Below are 15,452 nucleotides of genomic sequence, written 5' to 3' on the forward strand. Positions count from 1 at the left end.
ATTTGATCAATATAAAACAAAACATTTTGAGGTGGTATATGGGAGTATAAACGAACTAGAGGCTCTCAAGAGCCTGTGTTGCTCACACGTATCTACTGTGGAATTGGTAATCATGTAAAATAAGATTAAAATCATAATAAATAGTATTAGATACCCTAATAATGATTGAGGCCAAGTTTGGTTTAATTTGGCCCAGTAGTTAAATTAAAAGCAGGTCATCATATTAATATTGTACATAGATTCCTATGTTAACCCCTATGTTCTATTTTTAGCCATGGTGGCCATTTTGGTTGGATGGCAGGGTCATCGGATACATTTTTCGACCAAGAGACCCTATTTAAAATTGTGTCTAAGTTTAATTCTATTTGGCCCAGTAGATTAAGTGGAAAAGATTTTTGTAGACACGCCAACAAATCCTCGCTCAAAACTCCGGTGGACCTCCTACGGCACCGATTAGTAGATAAAGTATGATTTCCTTCAACAAATTAATTTATGACATGCATGTACGTGTCGCTTAGAACACGGCCATGTGCCAAATGGTCAATATTAATCATCCGTGTAATTTACTCTATGGGATGTTTGCAAACTTTCAACGGAGGCAATTTCTTGGCATGAGAGAAAGGAAGAAAGACCATTCACAATTTGTCTAACGTTTTTTTTTTTTTTTTTTTTTTTTTTTTAATTAAATAAAAAAAATAAACCAGTTACCTTTCAAATATAGAGTTCACAAGATAAAAATATTCCCCCCTTTTTTTTGCTACCTCTTGAATGAGGTTTTCCAATCTAATTAAAGTTAAAATCTTGCTTTCGAACCGATCTATTCATGTACAGGACCGGCAACTCTCTTTATTTAAAAAGAAAATCTACGGTGCCGTTATACACATGCATGTTGTCTGCATGGAGTCCCCGCCTAAAAGAGAAAGAAATAGCCCAACTCCAAGATAATATATTCCTGCATCACGTGATTTTTACCATGTTGGACTTACATTAGAATAAATACCGAATATAAAAAGTGAAAATACAATTCCAAACATAAAGTCCAAAGATACATAAGAGAAAAAGAAGATTTTTGTTTTGGCAAAGGGTGCCGAGGGTACCCTCTCTGTGTTTAAAATATACTGGCATGAAATATTTGCCACTGCACATTGTGTGTTCTATGAATTCTAACCCTGAGTTTTCTATCTGTTACTACGGATTACAAAAATTTAAGAAAAAATGTTAAAAATTTACTATAAAGGACAATAACTCCTTAAGGGATCCAATGACAATTTTGGTCACATTGTCTTATTTGTAGATCGTAATTTGCTGAACATTATTGCTGTTTACAGTTTATCCCTATCTATAATAATATTTAAGATAATAACCAAAAACTGCAAAATATCCTTAAAATTACCAATTCAGGGACAGCAACCCAACAACGGGTTGTCTGATTCGTCGGAAAATTTCAGGGTAGATAGATCTTAACCTGATGAACATTTTTACTCAGTATACCCTAATGATGATTGTGGCCAAGTTTGATTTAATTTGGCCCAGTAGTTTCAGAGTAGAAGATTTTTGTAAAAGTAAACGACGATGACGGACGACGACGGACGACGGACGGCAAGTGAATGGAAAAGCTGCTAAAAATGATAAAAGCAGAAAACACATTAAAGGCAAAATGTAGTTTTTATTGTGATATGTTCATAAATATAATAAAAAATGATGGGTCACCTAGCTTTTTTTTATGTGAAAAAATGACACATTTTGTATGGATTATAGAGGAAAAAACATCATAATGCGAATAGAATTGAAATGAAATAAGAAAAAAATCGCTCTTAGAAAATGCTTTGAGAATATCAAAGAAAAGATAGGGTCACCGTTTGTATTTTTCCTGCTATAACATAAAATAGAAAAATTTCATGTAGATTCCTGTATTATTTCATAGTTACATCACTTTAATACGCTAATTTAAAAAAAAAATGAAAATCAAGATAAAATAAATTACGTTTGTAAAAATATTAGTTATTACAAGTTAAATATTGTTCATTTAGATGAAAATTCACATTAGTTTAAGTTGCATTCCTCCATGAATTTTTTCTGACTTGATTGAAAATTTAGAACTTTTGTGTTTTGCTATTTTACAATCCATGATGGCGAAAGACGCCCATACTACCTTAAGGCACTTTTTTAATAATTACAAAAGAAAAGAAAAAAGTCTAAAATAAAAGAAAAACAAAACCAATTTGCACTGTAAGATTTCTAAATGTTGAAATAAATAAATAAATAGTTGTTATAATTGTTATACATAATAAACCACCGATAATCTTTCTACTGATGGTACAATACAATTACTACAAAGCAAAACTTTAAAACAAGCTGAAATACATTTGTATATATAAGTCCATATCTAGTAAGCATTTTTTGGTTTTTGACTGTTACAGTTTATTTGGAATAATAAGTGCGGCGAGTACATGTTCCCCCGGGTGCATAAACATTTCCTCTACTCTTTTTAGTCCATCCACCACCATTCTCAAAGCAACTTTTATTTGTAAATGAGGAATCAGTCTGATGGATGGTTTGTTTGACCGTTGTTGTGTACTTAATTGGTGTACTCAATCTACAAAAACAAATATGAAGACTACATATTATGCACGATGATTAACAAAAATAAGGACATCTGGCATGATGGCCAATGAAACTACCATCCACCAGAGACAAAATGACTCAGATGTTAGAATCTATAGGTAACTGATCAAAAATTTAAAAAAATAAGAAATGAAGATACATGTGAATGGTTTATCATTTCTGTGTTAATCTAACTTTTCTCTTCCCCAGAAGGCAACATTTTCGTGGCTTCAATTTTTGCTTTAAGTGGTATATAATTTTCTTTGCATTACTTTCTATAAATGAATATTACCCAATATATGAACATTACCTTTTCTCTTCCTCAGCAAGCAATATTTTCATGGCTTCAATTTCTGCTTTAAGTGGTATATAAGATTCCTTAGAAACATGCAGCTCTTCTAACTTAACAAACAGAGCGCTCTGCATTTCTTTGAATCTTCTTTCCATCTCATGAAGCTGTGCAGCAGCCATAGACCTTTCTTGTGCTATTAAAGCCTCCAATGATCGTTTCTCCTGGCCCATGGCGCCAATCTAGAATCACATTTTTTTTATCATGGTTGTTATATTATCATTACAATATTTACATCATTTTTAAATGGTTTTTGCATGTCAATAGTGTTTAAATTAAAATGGCTTAAAACAAATAGAAAAGAAGTACCGCGTTATAGATTCTGTCCTTTTACATTCTAGTGATAGACCTTTCCAGTGTAGTGTAAATTAAGTTTTGTACTAAGTGGTAATGTCCCAGCCTTTTCTTCAAAAATTGTTTAAATAACTGTTCGATGTTCAGATTTCCACTATATACATTCTAATTTCCCATGACAAGACCTTTCCAGTACACTATAGATTTTGTACCTGAGGGGAAGAGGGAGGTCCCGCCTCCCCCTCTTATCATACAGTGTTGAATTTATAGAAAACAGTTACGATCACTGAGACAATCGAATAAAACAAATCAGTGATTGCATTTCATTAATGTAGTTATCAATCATTAACTCACTTGTGCCTCCAATGCTGCGATTCTTGTTTTCAAATCGCCGAAACTGCCCATGATTTGTGTTTTCTCCTGCTCCAACTTTCCTATTACACCAGCATCACCTTGTAATTGTGTTTGCAATGCGGAAATCTAAAATAGAATGTTGGAATGAAGAACTTTGACTTGTACACATTAAAGAAATGTAAAATCATCAAAACAAATTTCTATAAGAATTGGTTGTTTACTCTCAATATGTCAGTATCTTACTCTCAATATGTCAGTTTTCTTAAAATCTCAATACGTCAATATTCTTAATGAAATCGAGAAGTATCATATTGTCTCTTGAAAATCATTCTCTAATTTAAAAACCTATCTGTTATTCAAGATATTTTAAGCCATTTAATTCCTTGAACTCTCCTATTTGACTTTTATGTTGTCATTGTTTTCTTTAAAATATATACACATGCAACCCTGTTGCACCCTTTAAGTAACGCTTTATTCCTTTTACCGAATTAACTGTCACATGTATACTCAATAATTTGTATTTATCATCTAAAGATTGACATTTTTCTATTTTTATCTTAGATTTTAGTTGAAAAAATCGTTAATGAAGGATTTCTGGTACACTTTTAACAAATAAAATTGGTTCGACTGCGTCTCTAACTTAATTAAACAATAATACTGCTGCATTTATCTGCTACTCGTTGCTGCATAATATTACACCTGAAATATTCATGTGTGTAGCCCTTGCCAAATTCATCATTTGTTTGCTATTTAAACCTTTGTATAATATGATAGTTATATTTACACTTTTGCTATATTTTAATTCAGCATCTGATTGGTATTTTCTAAGTTCCTCTTCTGCAGCTAAGCGCACTTGTTTTAGCAGATCCTGGATATTTGTTTCAGATTTGCCAGACTCTCTAATACGGGTCTCCATAGTCATTATAGTAGACTTTGTTGCCTCGAACCGTTGTGTCATGTCAGCCAGCTGCTGGTTTAATACATTAATGTCAAATTCTGCTTTCTTTTTATATGCAGCAAATGCTTCTTCAATACCCTTTCTAAAGTGTACTTCTTTTTCCCATCTGAAATGGTTTATTTATATTAAGCTTGTTCATATGAAATGTATGGCTTATGCTATATATCGGTTTTCCCTAAAAAATATTAAGTCAATAAAAACAAAACAATAAAAGTCTTGCTTAATTCCGACGTTTTTGGTTGAAGCATGCGATTTTCTGGATAAGAATGGCAACCTTACTTAAACTTCGCTTGCCTTAAACCTCTGGTTTTTCTGGTGAAGGATGATTTATACAAGCTCTGACAAACGTAGCATCTGAAGTAACGCCGGTTCAATTTCGGTGGTTGTGGTCTATTTACTCCCAGGTGTGCAATAAACCATTAACATATGGTTCAGCAAATACCAACATTAATTTACTAAATATATTTTTTCCATTGCCATTCTAAAAATTTCCTTTTGGTGTCATTGGGTTTATGTTTCACTGATACACCCACATATTTCTTATTAAAAAAATATCAATCTGATTAAAATTTTGATCAATATCAACTCGCGTGCTCGTACATAGTATAACGAAATTAGATAACTATATTTTAATTAGATTGAAAACATATATGAAACCGATTTTGATTTGATGCACCTTTTTCGAATCAATATAAGTGGTACTTGAAATCAAATATAGGAAATCAAATGTACCAAAAGTAGAATCATTAAACCCACAATAACACACAAAGTAAAGACACACTTTGCATCGGGAGGATTACTATAGAATATTACATTTCACATTTTTCAGTTGATTGAATTATTTTCAAGTTTCAATATGACAGTTATAATAGGTCAGTAGAAATGCTATGGCTACCGGGCTTGTGATACCTTCAGAGAGCTATCGGGCTTGTGATACCCTCGGAGAGCTACCGGGCTTGTGATACCCTCAGAGACTTACAGTCCACCAGTAGTGACATTACGGCAGTGATAGTGATACATAGTTACATGATGCCGAATTTTATATAAAGCACCGTATGCTCATTGATATTTTATATTTGGCGCTCCAAACAAATACCGGTATAGGAATAACGAAAGTTTTAAAAGTTGAAGAGCAATAAACAAAATATACCATAAAAAAGATGACAAAAACAGCATATTAACTATTTGTATTGGGAGGATACCTCAAGAATTTCATAACTTTTACACTCTTCAGTTGAAAATTTACTAAGTATCAATATCAAATAATTTGTAGTTGGCAGCTGGGGACATATAGTGAACATATATGATCACCGAGATTAATTGTAAGTATAGGATTTGAGGACACATTTTTCTACCCTATTATCTCGAGTAATTATAATATATTCGTCCGTGTTATATCACAAAACTATTCAAAATTCATTTCCTGAACGGTTCCCTTTTGCCAAGTTTTGATGATATTAAGACAATATTTTTTCTTAGGACTATTACCTTCCCATGAAGTCTTCTCTATCCCTAGAAAGATCTCCTACTTGCTTTCTCAGCATTGGACTTTCGTCAACAGCTCTAGGTGCTGACTTTATCTTAGTAAGTTCTTGTTTTAAGTAACTTATTTCCTGTTCATATCCATTGATCCTTTCAATTAGACCTCGATTTTTTTCAGATTCCAACGACAAGCTGTAAAAGCAGATTAATTTTAGTATTCAATACCTCAAAAATAAAACTTGAACAGCATCTGAGCAGACAAAAACATTGAACACACAGTAAATACAGACACATTCATATATTTTGTGTTGTGTTGTGTTGTCTTGTCTCAGAAAGATAATTTACTAATGGATTACACTGGCAATAGGTTATATACATTGTACAATTGGATTAGCAAATCAGATGCATCATTTATATAGTACTGCGCTCTCTAAACGTTTAAGAACCCACTACATATACGGAAATCTAATAGTTTAACCATAACATACACCGACATATGATAGTTTGTATACGACCGCAAAAAATTTTGCGGTCGTATATTGGTATCACGTCGTCGTCTTCGTCGTCAGCGTCGTCTGAAGACAGTTGGTTTCCGGACAATAACTTTAGTCTAATTAAATAGAAATCTATGAAAATTAAAAACAAGGTTTATAACCACAAAAGGAAGGTTGGGATTGATTTTGGGGGTTATGGTCCTAACAGTTTAGGAATAAGGGGCCAAAAAGGTGCCCAAATAAGCATTTTTCTAGTTTCAAGACAATAACTTGTGGAACGGTGTATGGATCTCTCTGAAATTATACCACAAGTTTCCATACCACAAAAGGATGGTTAGGATTTGCTTTGGGGGGGGGGGGGGGATGGTATGGATCGAACCGTTTAGGAATTAGGGCAAAAAAGGGGGAAAAACAAAAGTTTCCTGATTAATGGACAATTACTTAAGACAATTAAAAAGCAGTGTAAGGGAGGTAATCCAAACACAACGTTTTGATTACCTCCCTTACACTGCTTTTAAATTATGTATAAAGAAATGTTGTATTGTCTTGAGATGATTAGCTGTCAATTTATTTTTAGAAGTTACTATTAAGGAATATTAATTTTAGCCATAACTATGTATGTCATTTTCTATTTTAAGACTTTATGATGTATTTAAATGGGAAATTATGGTTGCAAACTCCATTGGAAATTTGAATTGAGATTATGACCATATCTTGAGGGAAAGATTTTTTTTGGGGGGGAAAAAGGGGGGAGGTGAAAAAAAATTTCGAGGGGGAGGATAAAAAAGAAATTGTGAGGGGTCAATTTTTTCTCATTTCAGAAATTAAAAAGAAAAATTCTTCAAATATTATTTTTTTGCAAAAAAAAGTGTGTTGGGGGAGGGGTCAATACGCAACAGCATAGTGTATTGCACAAAAGCAAACAAATGAATATAAATTCAAATCATATAACCAATTCTAAGTTCCGTTTGACTACAGTTATTCTGTGTCAGAAACCTATTATGTGTCAAATATTTAATTACAATCAAAATTCAGATGGTGTATGTATAATGCAATATGTAGTTGATCAATTTCATTTCTTTATTTTACTTGTTTGGTTTTCATTCATGTCTTATTTCTCTCATTGAAAATCATTATTCGACTTTCATCAGAAATCCATTACTAGGTAAAAGATTCGATACAATTTTGAATATTTTGCAAAGTCCTATACAAAGTTTTTTTAAGCATTGCATTTAGCAGACGTACCTCTTTTTCAGATCTTCAATAGTTTGCATGTAGATCCCACATTGTTGTTGGAAGTTGTTTTTATCACGTGCATTGTCTTGTAGTTGCTTTCTTCATATGAAAATAAATTAGTTTATTTTTTTTTCATTATGGTTATTTCTTCAACGTATGAAGCTTTTAAGAACACAGTTGCACAATTTACTTATTATGGTAAAAAAGTTGGTTTACAAATACATGACTGTGTTTTTCATAAACAACCAACATCATTTTTGAGTGATTGGTATTTTCTTTTATCTTGCAATCAACCAACTATTGTACAAATAACAGGTACACACTTGTACAAATAAAGTCTCCTGTTACTCCGCTACCAATTTGAACAAAAGGTAATGTGAATATTTCTTTTTTATGCGACAGTTCATTTTGGGGTCTCCTTCGCGGTTCGTGTTTAAACTATATTTGATTTCCTTGAAAAATCAGAGACAACTATTTGGATTTAAACAACTCAACATTATTAATGGGGCATTAGCTACGATTTAGACAAAATTTTTAAACACGATTCGTTTTGTTAGTTAGTTTGGCCCAAATTGGTCAAAATAAGCTCAAAAACATCGCTGATGTATTATTGACTTGTAAATCATTGTGAATCCTTATTCATGTGAACTTCAATTTAACTCCTTGGCTGGATATCGGTTACGCATATACATGGCTTATTAAGTTATTAAAAGGAAAAAAAAATGTCAACACTGAACACACGAACTGCTGATATATATTATCGAGTCCATGCAATGTTAACCCTTACCATTAGGGGCCGTAATATTACGGCTTTTACCCAAAATACCGGTTTTTGGCTCCAATGGCTCTCTATAACTTAAGAGGGCAACTGTATGAAAAATATTTGCAATTAAAAAAAACGTTATATATACAATTATTTTTCAAATAAAATCTTCGATAATATAATATGACCTTTTTTTTAGTGACAAGGGAACTAAAGCATAACGTTGTACCTTATTTTTTAGTGTCAATGGTACTTAATTAAACATAACGTTGTACCTTATTTTTTCAAGTTCGTGTTCATATAATCCTTTAAGCTTTAAAACCTCTTCTTCCAGGATTTTTGTTGACTTAATGAAAGCGACGGAGTCAATTTGTCCTCGTTGTTCCCAAAGCTGTCTTACTTTAATTATATACTGTGACAACCTGTCATTCAACCTCTGTAGTTCCTCTTTATCCTCTAAACGAACTGTAGATGTAAAACTTTTCTGGTTATACGTATTTCCAGTTTCTTTTCCAGTGTAAGTGTAACTGCTACTTGAAGTCATTCCTCCACCATTTTGCCATGCCTTTGGTTCTGCTGACGATGATCTCGAAAACGACTGAAATGCGACGGTCTTGGGATTTGAAAAGGCGTTGATATTTCCTTTAGTTTCACTGGAGTTGAACATATAGTTGCCTCGGCTGTGTGGTGTATTTCCATAACCGCTGTTACCACTAAAAAGAAAACAATTCGGTTTCATATCCTAATTCAAGTGAGAGTGTTTCATCAATTCATATAAATATTGGTTTTCAATATCAGCTCTAATCTAAATCTTAATTGAATCAAAGTTTAGGATTTGATTAAAAACATGTATAATTTTAAAAAAAAGTTACTTCTGTTTTATCGGCCACGTGTTTTTTTTTATCGAGATTCAATGAAAAAAGAATTATCAAACTGATTTCTAGATCTCATCTCGTTCAGAATCATTAAAAGATCAAAGTGAATATTTGATTCACAGTTAGTGTGGATGTTAAAGTGAGTGAGTATACAAGTCAACAAACAGTAGTCAACACATTGGTTTTTTTTTGTTTGAAGTCGAATTTATCATTAAATTCAGCTGTTAATTATTTCGAATTAAAACATTCTTTTGAAAAGCAAATGCATGATTCCGAAAATCAGACAAAACAGTGAGAAACCCTCACGGAGATGAGCTAGTACATTGCAGAAAATTCTGATAAATATCGGCGCCCTATTTGGAAAATGAGGATTTAGTGAAGGATTTCAAAATTATAATCAAAACATGTTTATATTTTAGTTTTATGTTCAAATGTCGGTTTTTTAGATTTCAATGAAAATATGAATTTTTAAATCAATGAATTTTTCTGATTTTTTTTTCTTTTTCTTTAAATCAATGGTTTTGATGAGAAAACAACACTCTGTAAACATTAGAACAATTGAGCATTATTTGAGCTTGGTACCGTGTAACCAAATTTTATCATATACAGAAAATGCATTGCTTTGCATAGTTTCCTTTGTTGACGAGTATATATTCCTATTACCAAATCTAAATTGAAACATAATTAACCAACAAATGAAAAATTAAAGAAAACGTTCTACAAAATTTGCATGCAGACTTGCACATTTCACTCCATTATTGAAAACCTAAGGTGACTATATTTCTATACCCCAGTCAACCCTTGCGGTTTACTAGTGTGTGAGATGTTGGGCTAAGTAGACTTATTAGACAAATCAAATTAGTCTTACTTTTGAATGGAAGCGGGTCAAACTACTTTTTAAGTCGATGTACTCTAGTTGCATGATATTATATAAAGATTGGTGTATTAATGTAATAAAATATGGTTGTATATATACACACGTATCCGTTATAAAATTGTTAATACGCTTAGCATGTTTTTTTTTTGGAGGATTTTTATTTGCACTGTTTATAAACTGTCAACGACGAACACTGTTCGTTGTTTGTGTGTGAGGTTGTCTTTTGTCTATTTGCAGTCGAAAACTGTTTATACGCAAATATGTACACTGGTAAAAAAAAGCGTGTCTTTTATTGCCTGAATTTTCTTATGACGCGACGAAACATTTTTGAACCAGATCGTGCATGGCGACGGATTTAGAAGTTTCCATGTGATTTTCTTATTTCTGTCCTATTCATAACATCTCAACAAAGATGATATAACAATTTATGATCACACACACACACACACAAACGACAACAACACCAAAAGGAAAAAAAACACACAGCGTTAAATGCAAGACAGCAAACTGAAACATATATTCTCATGTCACGACCTGCCGAAATCAGTGTTTTTATTGTATTTATAATCATTTTTATTGCTATGTCGTTGATGTAGGCTATACATGACTTGGTAATTCGTGGTTATATTGATGTGAAATATTATTAGGTTGAACTTTCATATAATTATAATTCCAAATAGTGTTATGAACCAACCATTCGTCTTTTGTGGGAAAGGGGTATGGACTGATTTCTTTTAAATAAAATGTTTGATTCTAAAATTATTGAAAAAAACTCATTTCATTTTTACTCAGAAGAGATGTGGAAAAATTGTTTGCTTCCACTAAAATTTGGGAGGGAAAAATATAAATTCATCCTTGAGTTTTAAAAAATAGCCTTTTCCTGTTTGTTATTGAAAAATAAGTTAGTTATTTATCAAAGTTGAAAAATATGATAGATTTGACCCCTCTCTAAGACAATATTTTTGTACCTACGTTGGCCATTCATTTTTATGAAAACAAAATTGGAACAATTATTTCAATCTGTCTTTAAGTTTGGAATAGGAAATACTTGTTTAAGGGATAGAAAAAATAAATGTTTTAATTCTATTGCAAGATGAAAGAGACTTAGAGTGTATGCTGATCTTTGGAATTTTTTAATATCCACATCTGATTCACACCACCCTTAGATTAAGTAGTTTCACAATACTAAAACCTTACTTTGATTGCTGTTAAAATTAATGTTCATAGTTTGGAAAGAGGTTTCGTATAGCGCTTGGCAGACCCAGCAATGTATCGTTGTTTGTAAGGACACTTATGTAACTTAGGAACCAAATACAGTGAAAGAAGAGACAGTTCTGCACCTATAATTGAAATTCCAAAGGAACATAGAACACACCTTTGGTTATTTAAGATTTCCTATCGTGGGGTTATACGTGGAGTGTCTTAGTGAATTGTCAAATCTTAATTCCTTTATTAAGCAGTTTATGTAGTGTGATTTACACACCAAAACGCTGTTGTTTGGAACTTTATTTGAGGGAACAACAACAGGGTTCACCACAGAATGATAATTAAGGGTGGGGTCATGAAGATAGGACAGGTGCTTAGCAGCTAAGCAACATTTGGTCTTTGATGGTCGATGTAACAGGAGTGTTCATAGACCCATTCAGTTTTTGATTCAAATTTGTATCAAGACCTGAAAGTCTTAACCAATTCGGAAAGAGTATCAACGTCTTCCTTTTCACGTTTAGTCCATTGCCTAGCATAATCCTCCACAGAAAAGTCCTGAGTTTTACATATTTTCGAACTGATGATTATAGTGTCAAATTATGGATAAAGAATGAATTATTGTTGTTTGGTATCAATTTGGAATATCCGAAATAACGGGAAATATTTGGCAGGTATTACTATAACGTGAAAAGTTCGGTTTGAAACTTTGTCTGAAAGAGAGAGAGAGAGAGAGAGAGAGACGAAAAGATTAATTGTTTTATCACAATCAGCACAATAATGTACCAGAATATTTGAGTAACTTAATTCCACCAACAATCCAAAGTATTCATGTCTTTCGAATTTGAAATTAAACAATAATTGCATTCTGCAGATTCGAATTGACTAATGAGTCATTGGTATGAGCAACTATTCAATGTAATTCCCTTGATACCTCAACCCTTGATGCAGATACAATTGGTAACTAACTGAACAAAGAAACTTATGCCCCAATAGTAAAAGACTTGTACCGAAACAGGAGCAAAACGAAAACGTCTTTTAACATTTCGTTGTGTTTATAAGAGGGTAAGGAAGATTTTTTATTATGTAGATAGTACACAAAATGACCACATATAAACGTTATCTAAGTTAAGTTTTATTTTTTATCATTTTCTTTGGGTTTCTTTTCTCTCTCTCTTTTGGCAAATTGCTTTTCTGTGTAACTTATATAAAAGTATATATGATATTCAATGTATGTTTTATATTATTTACATGATTAAATCTCTTGAACGTTGAAGTCTCAATAAGTCTAGTTGACTTGTGTCTTATTCGATTCATCCTTCAGCAAATAAAATCTATTTAAACTATACCTTGAACTGCATATTTTAAGTTGTAGAAGGAGTTGTGCGAGTTTTTAAATTCTTAAGACTTTTTCAGAGTTTTAATTTAAGCAAAATGTGTGTAAAGTTATCTCAGAGAATATGTTTCTTATAGTTTAAACATTTATATGTAAATGACTGTGTGCAAACATTATAGGTACATGTACCGATAGTTTAAATGATTTAAATCATCTTGATAGGAAGACACTTACCAGTCATGGCTTAATTTCAAAATAAAACAACTGCATGTAAAACAAACAAAAAATAAACTTTGCACAAGTAGGGAATAACCAACACAATAAGACTTGCTTCTGTTTCTTTTAGAAAATTACAGAATTAATTATTTTTCGTTACTGTTGTTCAATTATACAGTAAGTTGCTGTGTGCTTTGCCGGTTGAAATATATGTGCTGTCTGTTAATGAATTGCTAGCAACTCGTTCCCAGTAAATATACGACTGATTACGTTAAAAAGCCTTGTCCTTCATAAACATATAACAGAATTTACGATTCAAATAATACCGTTTGGTGTTATTTTCCAACCTATGACAGAAAGTTTTTGAATTACAGACGAAAACGATTCCGATGGACATATATCCTTCAATAAACAATTTGAACACTGCGTTAACTTCAACTGGCTGGTAAGGAGCAAGCTTGCTTTATGTAATATTCTGGGTTTTATTTGTCATGGAATATCATTTTAATTCAATTTTGCTTTGTTTTCCTTTGGTACAGGTAATCAATACAATTATACAGTAATGAACGGGGAACACAGAAGGTCAAGACTATTGTTAAAGATGATCCTTGGTGGGTCCGGCGGTGGCCTGTTGCAAGTTAAAAGGTATTCGATTCATTGTATATGCAAAATTTGTTGTCGCGAATGCTCCAGCGAGTCATAAAAATGGCCATCAAACGTCAGAACAATTTCGGACTATTGATTGTTGATAATACTGTATTTTCAATGGACAGGGGCAAATAACTTGTCCTACGGCCCCAGCAAGTCTTATAAAAGACCTCATACGTAAGAGCAATCTCGGAATCAATATCATACTATCATACTATCTATGGTTTATGCTACCAAGTTTCGGGTCTTTATGGTATTAATGACTATATTTCGATAATGAAACGAATTACATGAAATATGTAGTATAATGATTCTCAGGGCTTTAATACAATGCAAAATTGGTGATAAGTTGCTAAATTAGTGTAAATATTCAGGTAAGAAATAATGAATTAAAAAAACAAACTGTATAAAAGCTCTTAAAAGTTTCGGGTTTTTTGTGTGTTTTCGTGTGGGTAATGAAAAGGTAATTTAGTGCAAAGTTAGAAAATCACAACGTTAATAAATGTTATAATGATACTAAATATACAAGTTTAGCACTGAATTCTAATTTTGGTAAAGATGGTCATTTTTTAATACTTTGTAAATGAAATGGAGAGGAAAAATGAAAAAACGTTATTCTTTTGAGAACTTTGAAACTCCGTAACTGCTGTTATGACAAACTATCATATTTATGTATTTGTTATGGAGGGACTGTCATTCTTATCATTCAAATACACATGTCAGGAATATCCTCTGTACCTTCGTTGGTAACAATACATTAAACCAAGACTGAAAAGTTCACTAGGATTTTAAGTCGTGGTAAGTATTCTTTAGTGTAAGACTTATATTCCTACCTTTTATATCGGACTCCAGACATCCACGGAAACATATTGAAAGTTAGATTATATCTACTTTGATTCAATCATTACATGTCAGTTTAAACATAAGTGAAAAGTAAACTTGGTTTCTATGTATATATTAAGGCGGTGCTGATGTATCCAAGGGCTAATATTGTGTTTTCACTTTTTAAAATCTATGCTTTATTAAAATCAAATACGGAAAGATTTGTTAACCGTAACAAAGATTCCGTTGTTTTGGTTTATCTTACACTTCATCTGACGTGTTATTAAACGGGAAAAAAGAGAGATTGTTTAAATCGCATATTTTTGTGATTTTTTAAAATTATATAAATGATCCTTTGTTCTACCCAAGTTGTTAGCAACAAAGTTATCATAGATACACGTGAATTTAAGCTATAAAATAGATTTAAAAGTTTTAAGCATTTTTCCAAAATTAAGTGTCATGAAATTTGAGAAAATATAAAATAACTATCATATAGTGTCAAAACGTAAGGTCCAAGTGAACTGAAACATGACTCATAATTTTTGAAACCATAATGAAGTATATCATAGCAATTTGTATGCTTTAAAATCATGCTAACGTAAATTTGTATATTTTTTTTTCATATAATGTCATACAATTTAGAGTCATTTTAAAAATGTGAGCTGCATAAGTTTGTCTCGAAACTTTTAGAAAAGAAGGCTTTCGTACGAAAAATATATTTACAATAAAATATACATGTGGTTATCAAGAAGGTGATTGGAGAGATGTGTAGCAGTTTATAAATTGTACTCCGAGTATAACAAGATAAAGAAATTTAGTTCTGACAATGCTTTTCCGCTTTTTTAAATTTTACTTTTTAGACAGTTTTTTATTCACTACGGCATGATGATTAAAAAAATTCTCCAAAAATAATGAGAAATAATAAATGAAGACCTTAATAC

At 31.9% G+C, this 15,452-nt stretch overlaps 1 protein-coding gene across 3 annotated transcripts in view; it reads right to left on the minus strand.

The window, feature by feature from the left end:
- Positions 1 to 652: 652 nt before the first annotated feature.
- LOC127738029 (prelamin-A/C-like) overlaps positions 653 to 15,452 on the minus strand; it is a 29,722-nt gene continuing 14,922 nt past the window's right edge. For 2 of the 3 annotated variants that reach the window (XM_052249085.1, XM_052249083.1), the window contains exons 2-8: positions 8,810 to 9,247; positions 7,781 to 7,870; positions 6,048 to 6,233; positions 4,386 to 4,665; positions 3,602 to 3,727; positions 2,915 to 3,135; positions 653 to 2,596 (exon numbers count right to left, since the gene is read on the minus strand). In XM_052249085.1, coding sequence (XP_052105045.1) covers positions 2,422 to 2,596; positions 2,915 to 3,135; positions 3,602 to 3,727; positions 4,386 to 4,665; positions 6,048 to 6,233; positions 7,781 to 7,870; positions 8,810 to 9,247 — 1,516 coding nt within the window. In that variant the 3' untranslated portion in view covers positions 653 to 2,421. Of the gene's footprint in view, positions 2,597 to 2,914; positions 3,136 to 3,601; positions 3,728 to 4,385; positions 4,666 to 6,047; positions 6,234 to 7,780; positions 7,871 to 8,809; positions 9,248 to 14,522; positions 14,678 to 15,452 lie in introns of those variants that run through there. The other variant, XM_052249084.1, reaches the window with a different exon arrangement.

Source organism: Mytilus californianus, unplaced genomic scaffold (genome assembly GCF_021869535.1).
Source record: "Mytilus californianus isolate M0D057914Y unplaced genomic scaffold, xbMytCali1.0.p SCAF_4, whole genome shotgun sequence".
Classification (NCBI taxonomy): Eukaryota; Metazoa; Mollusca; class Bivalvia; order Mytilida; family Mytilidae; genus Mytilus; species Mytilus californianus.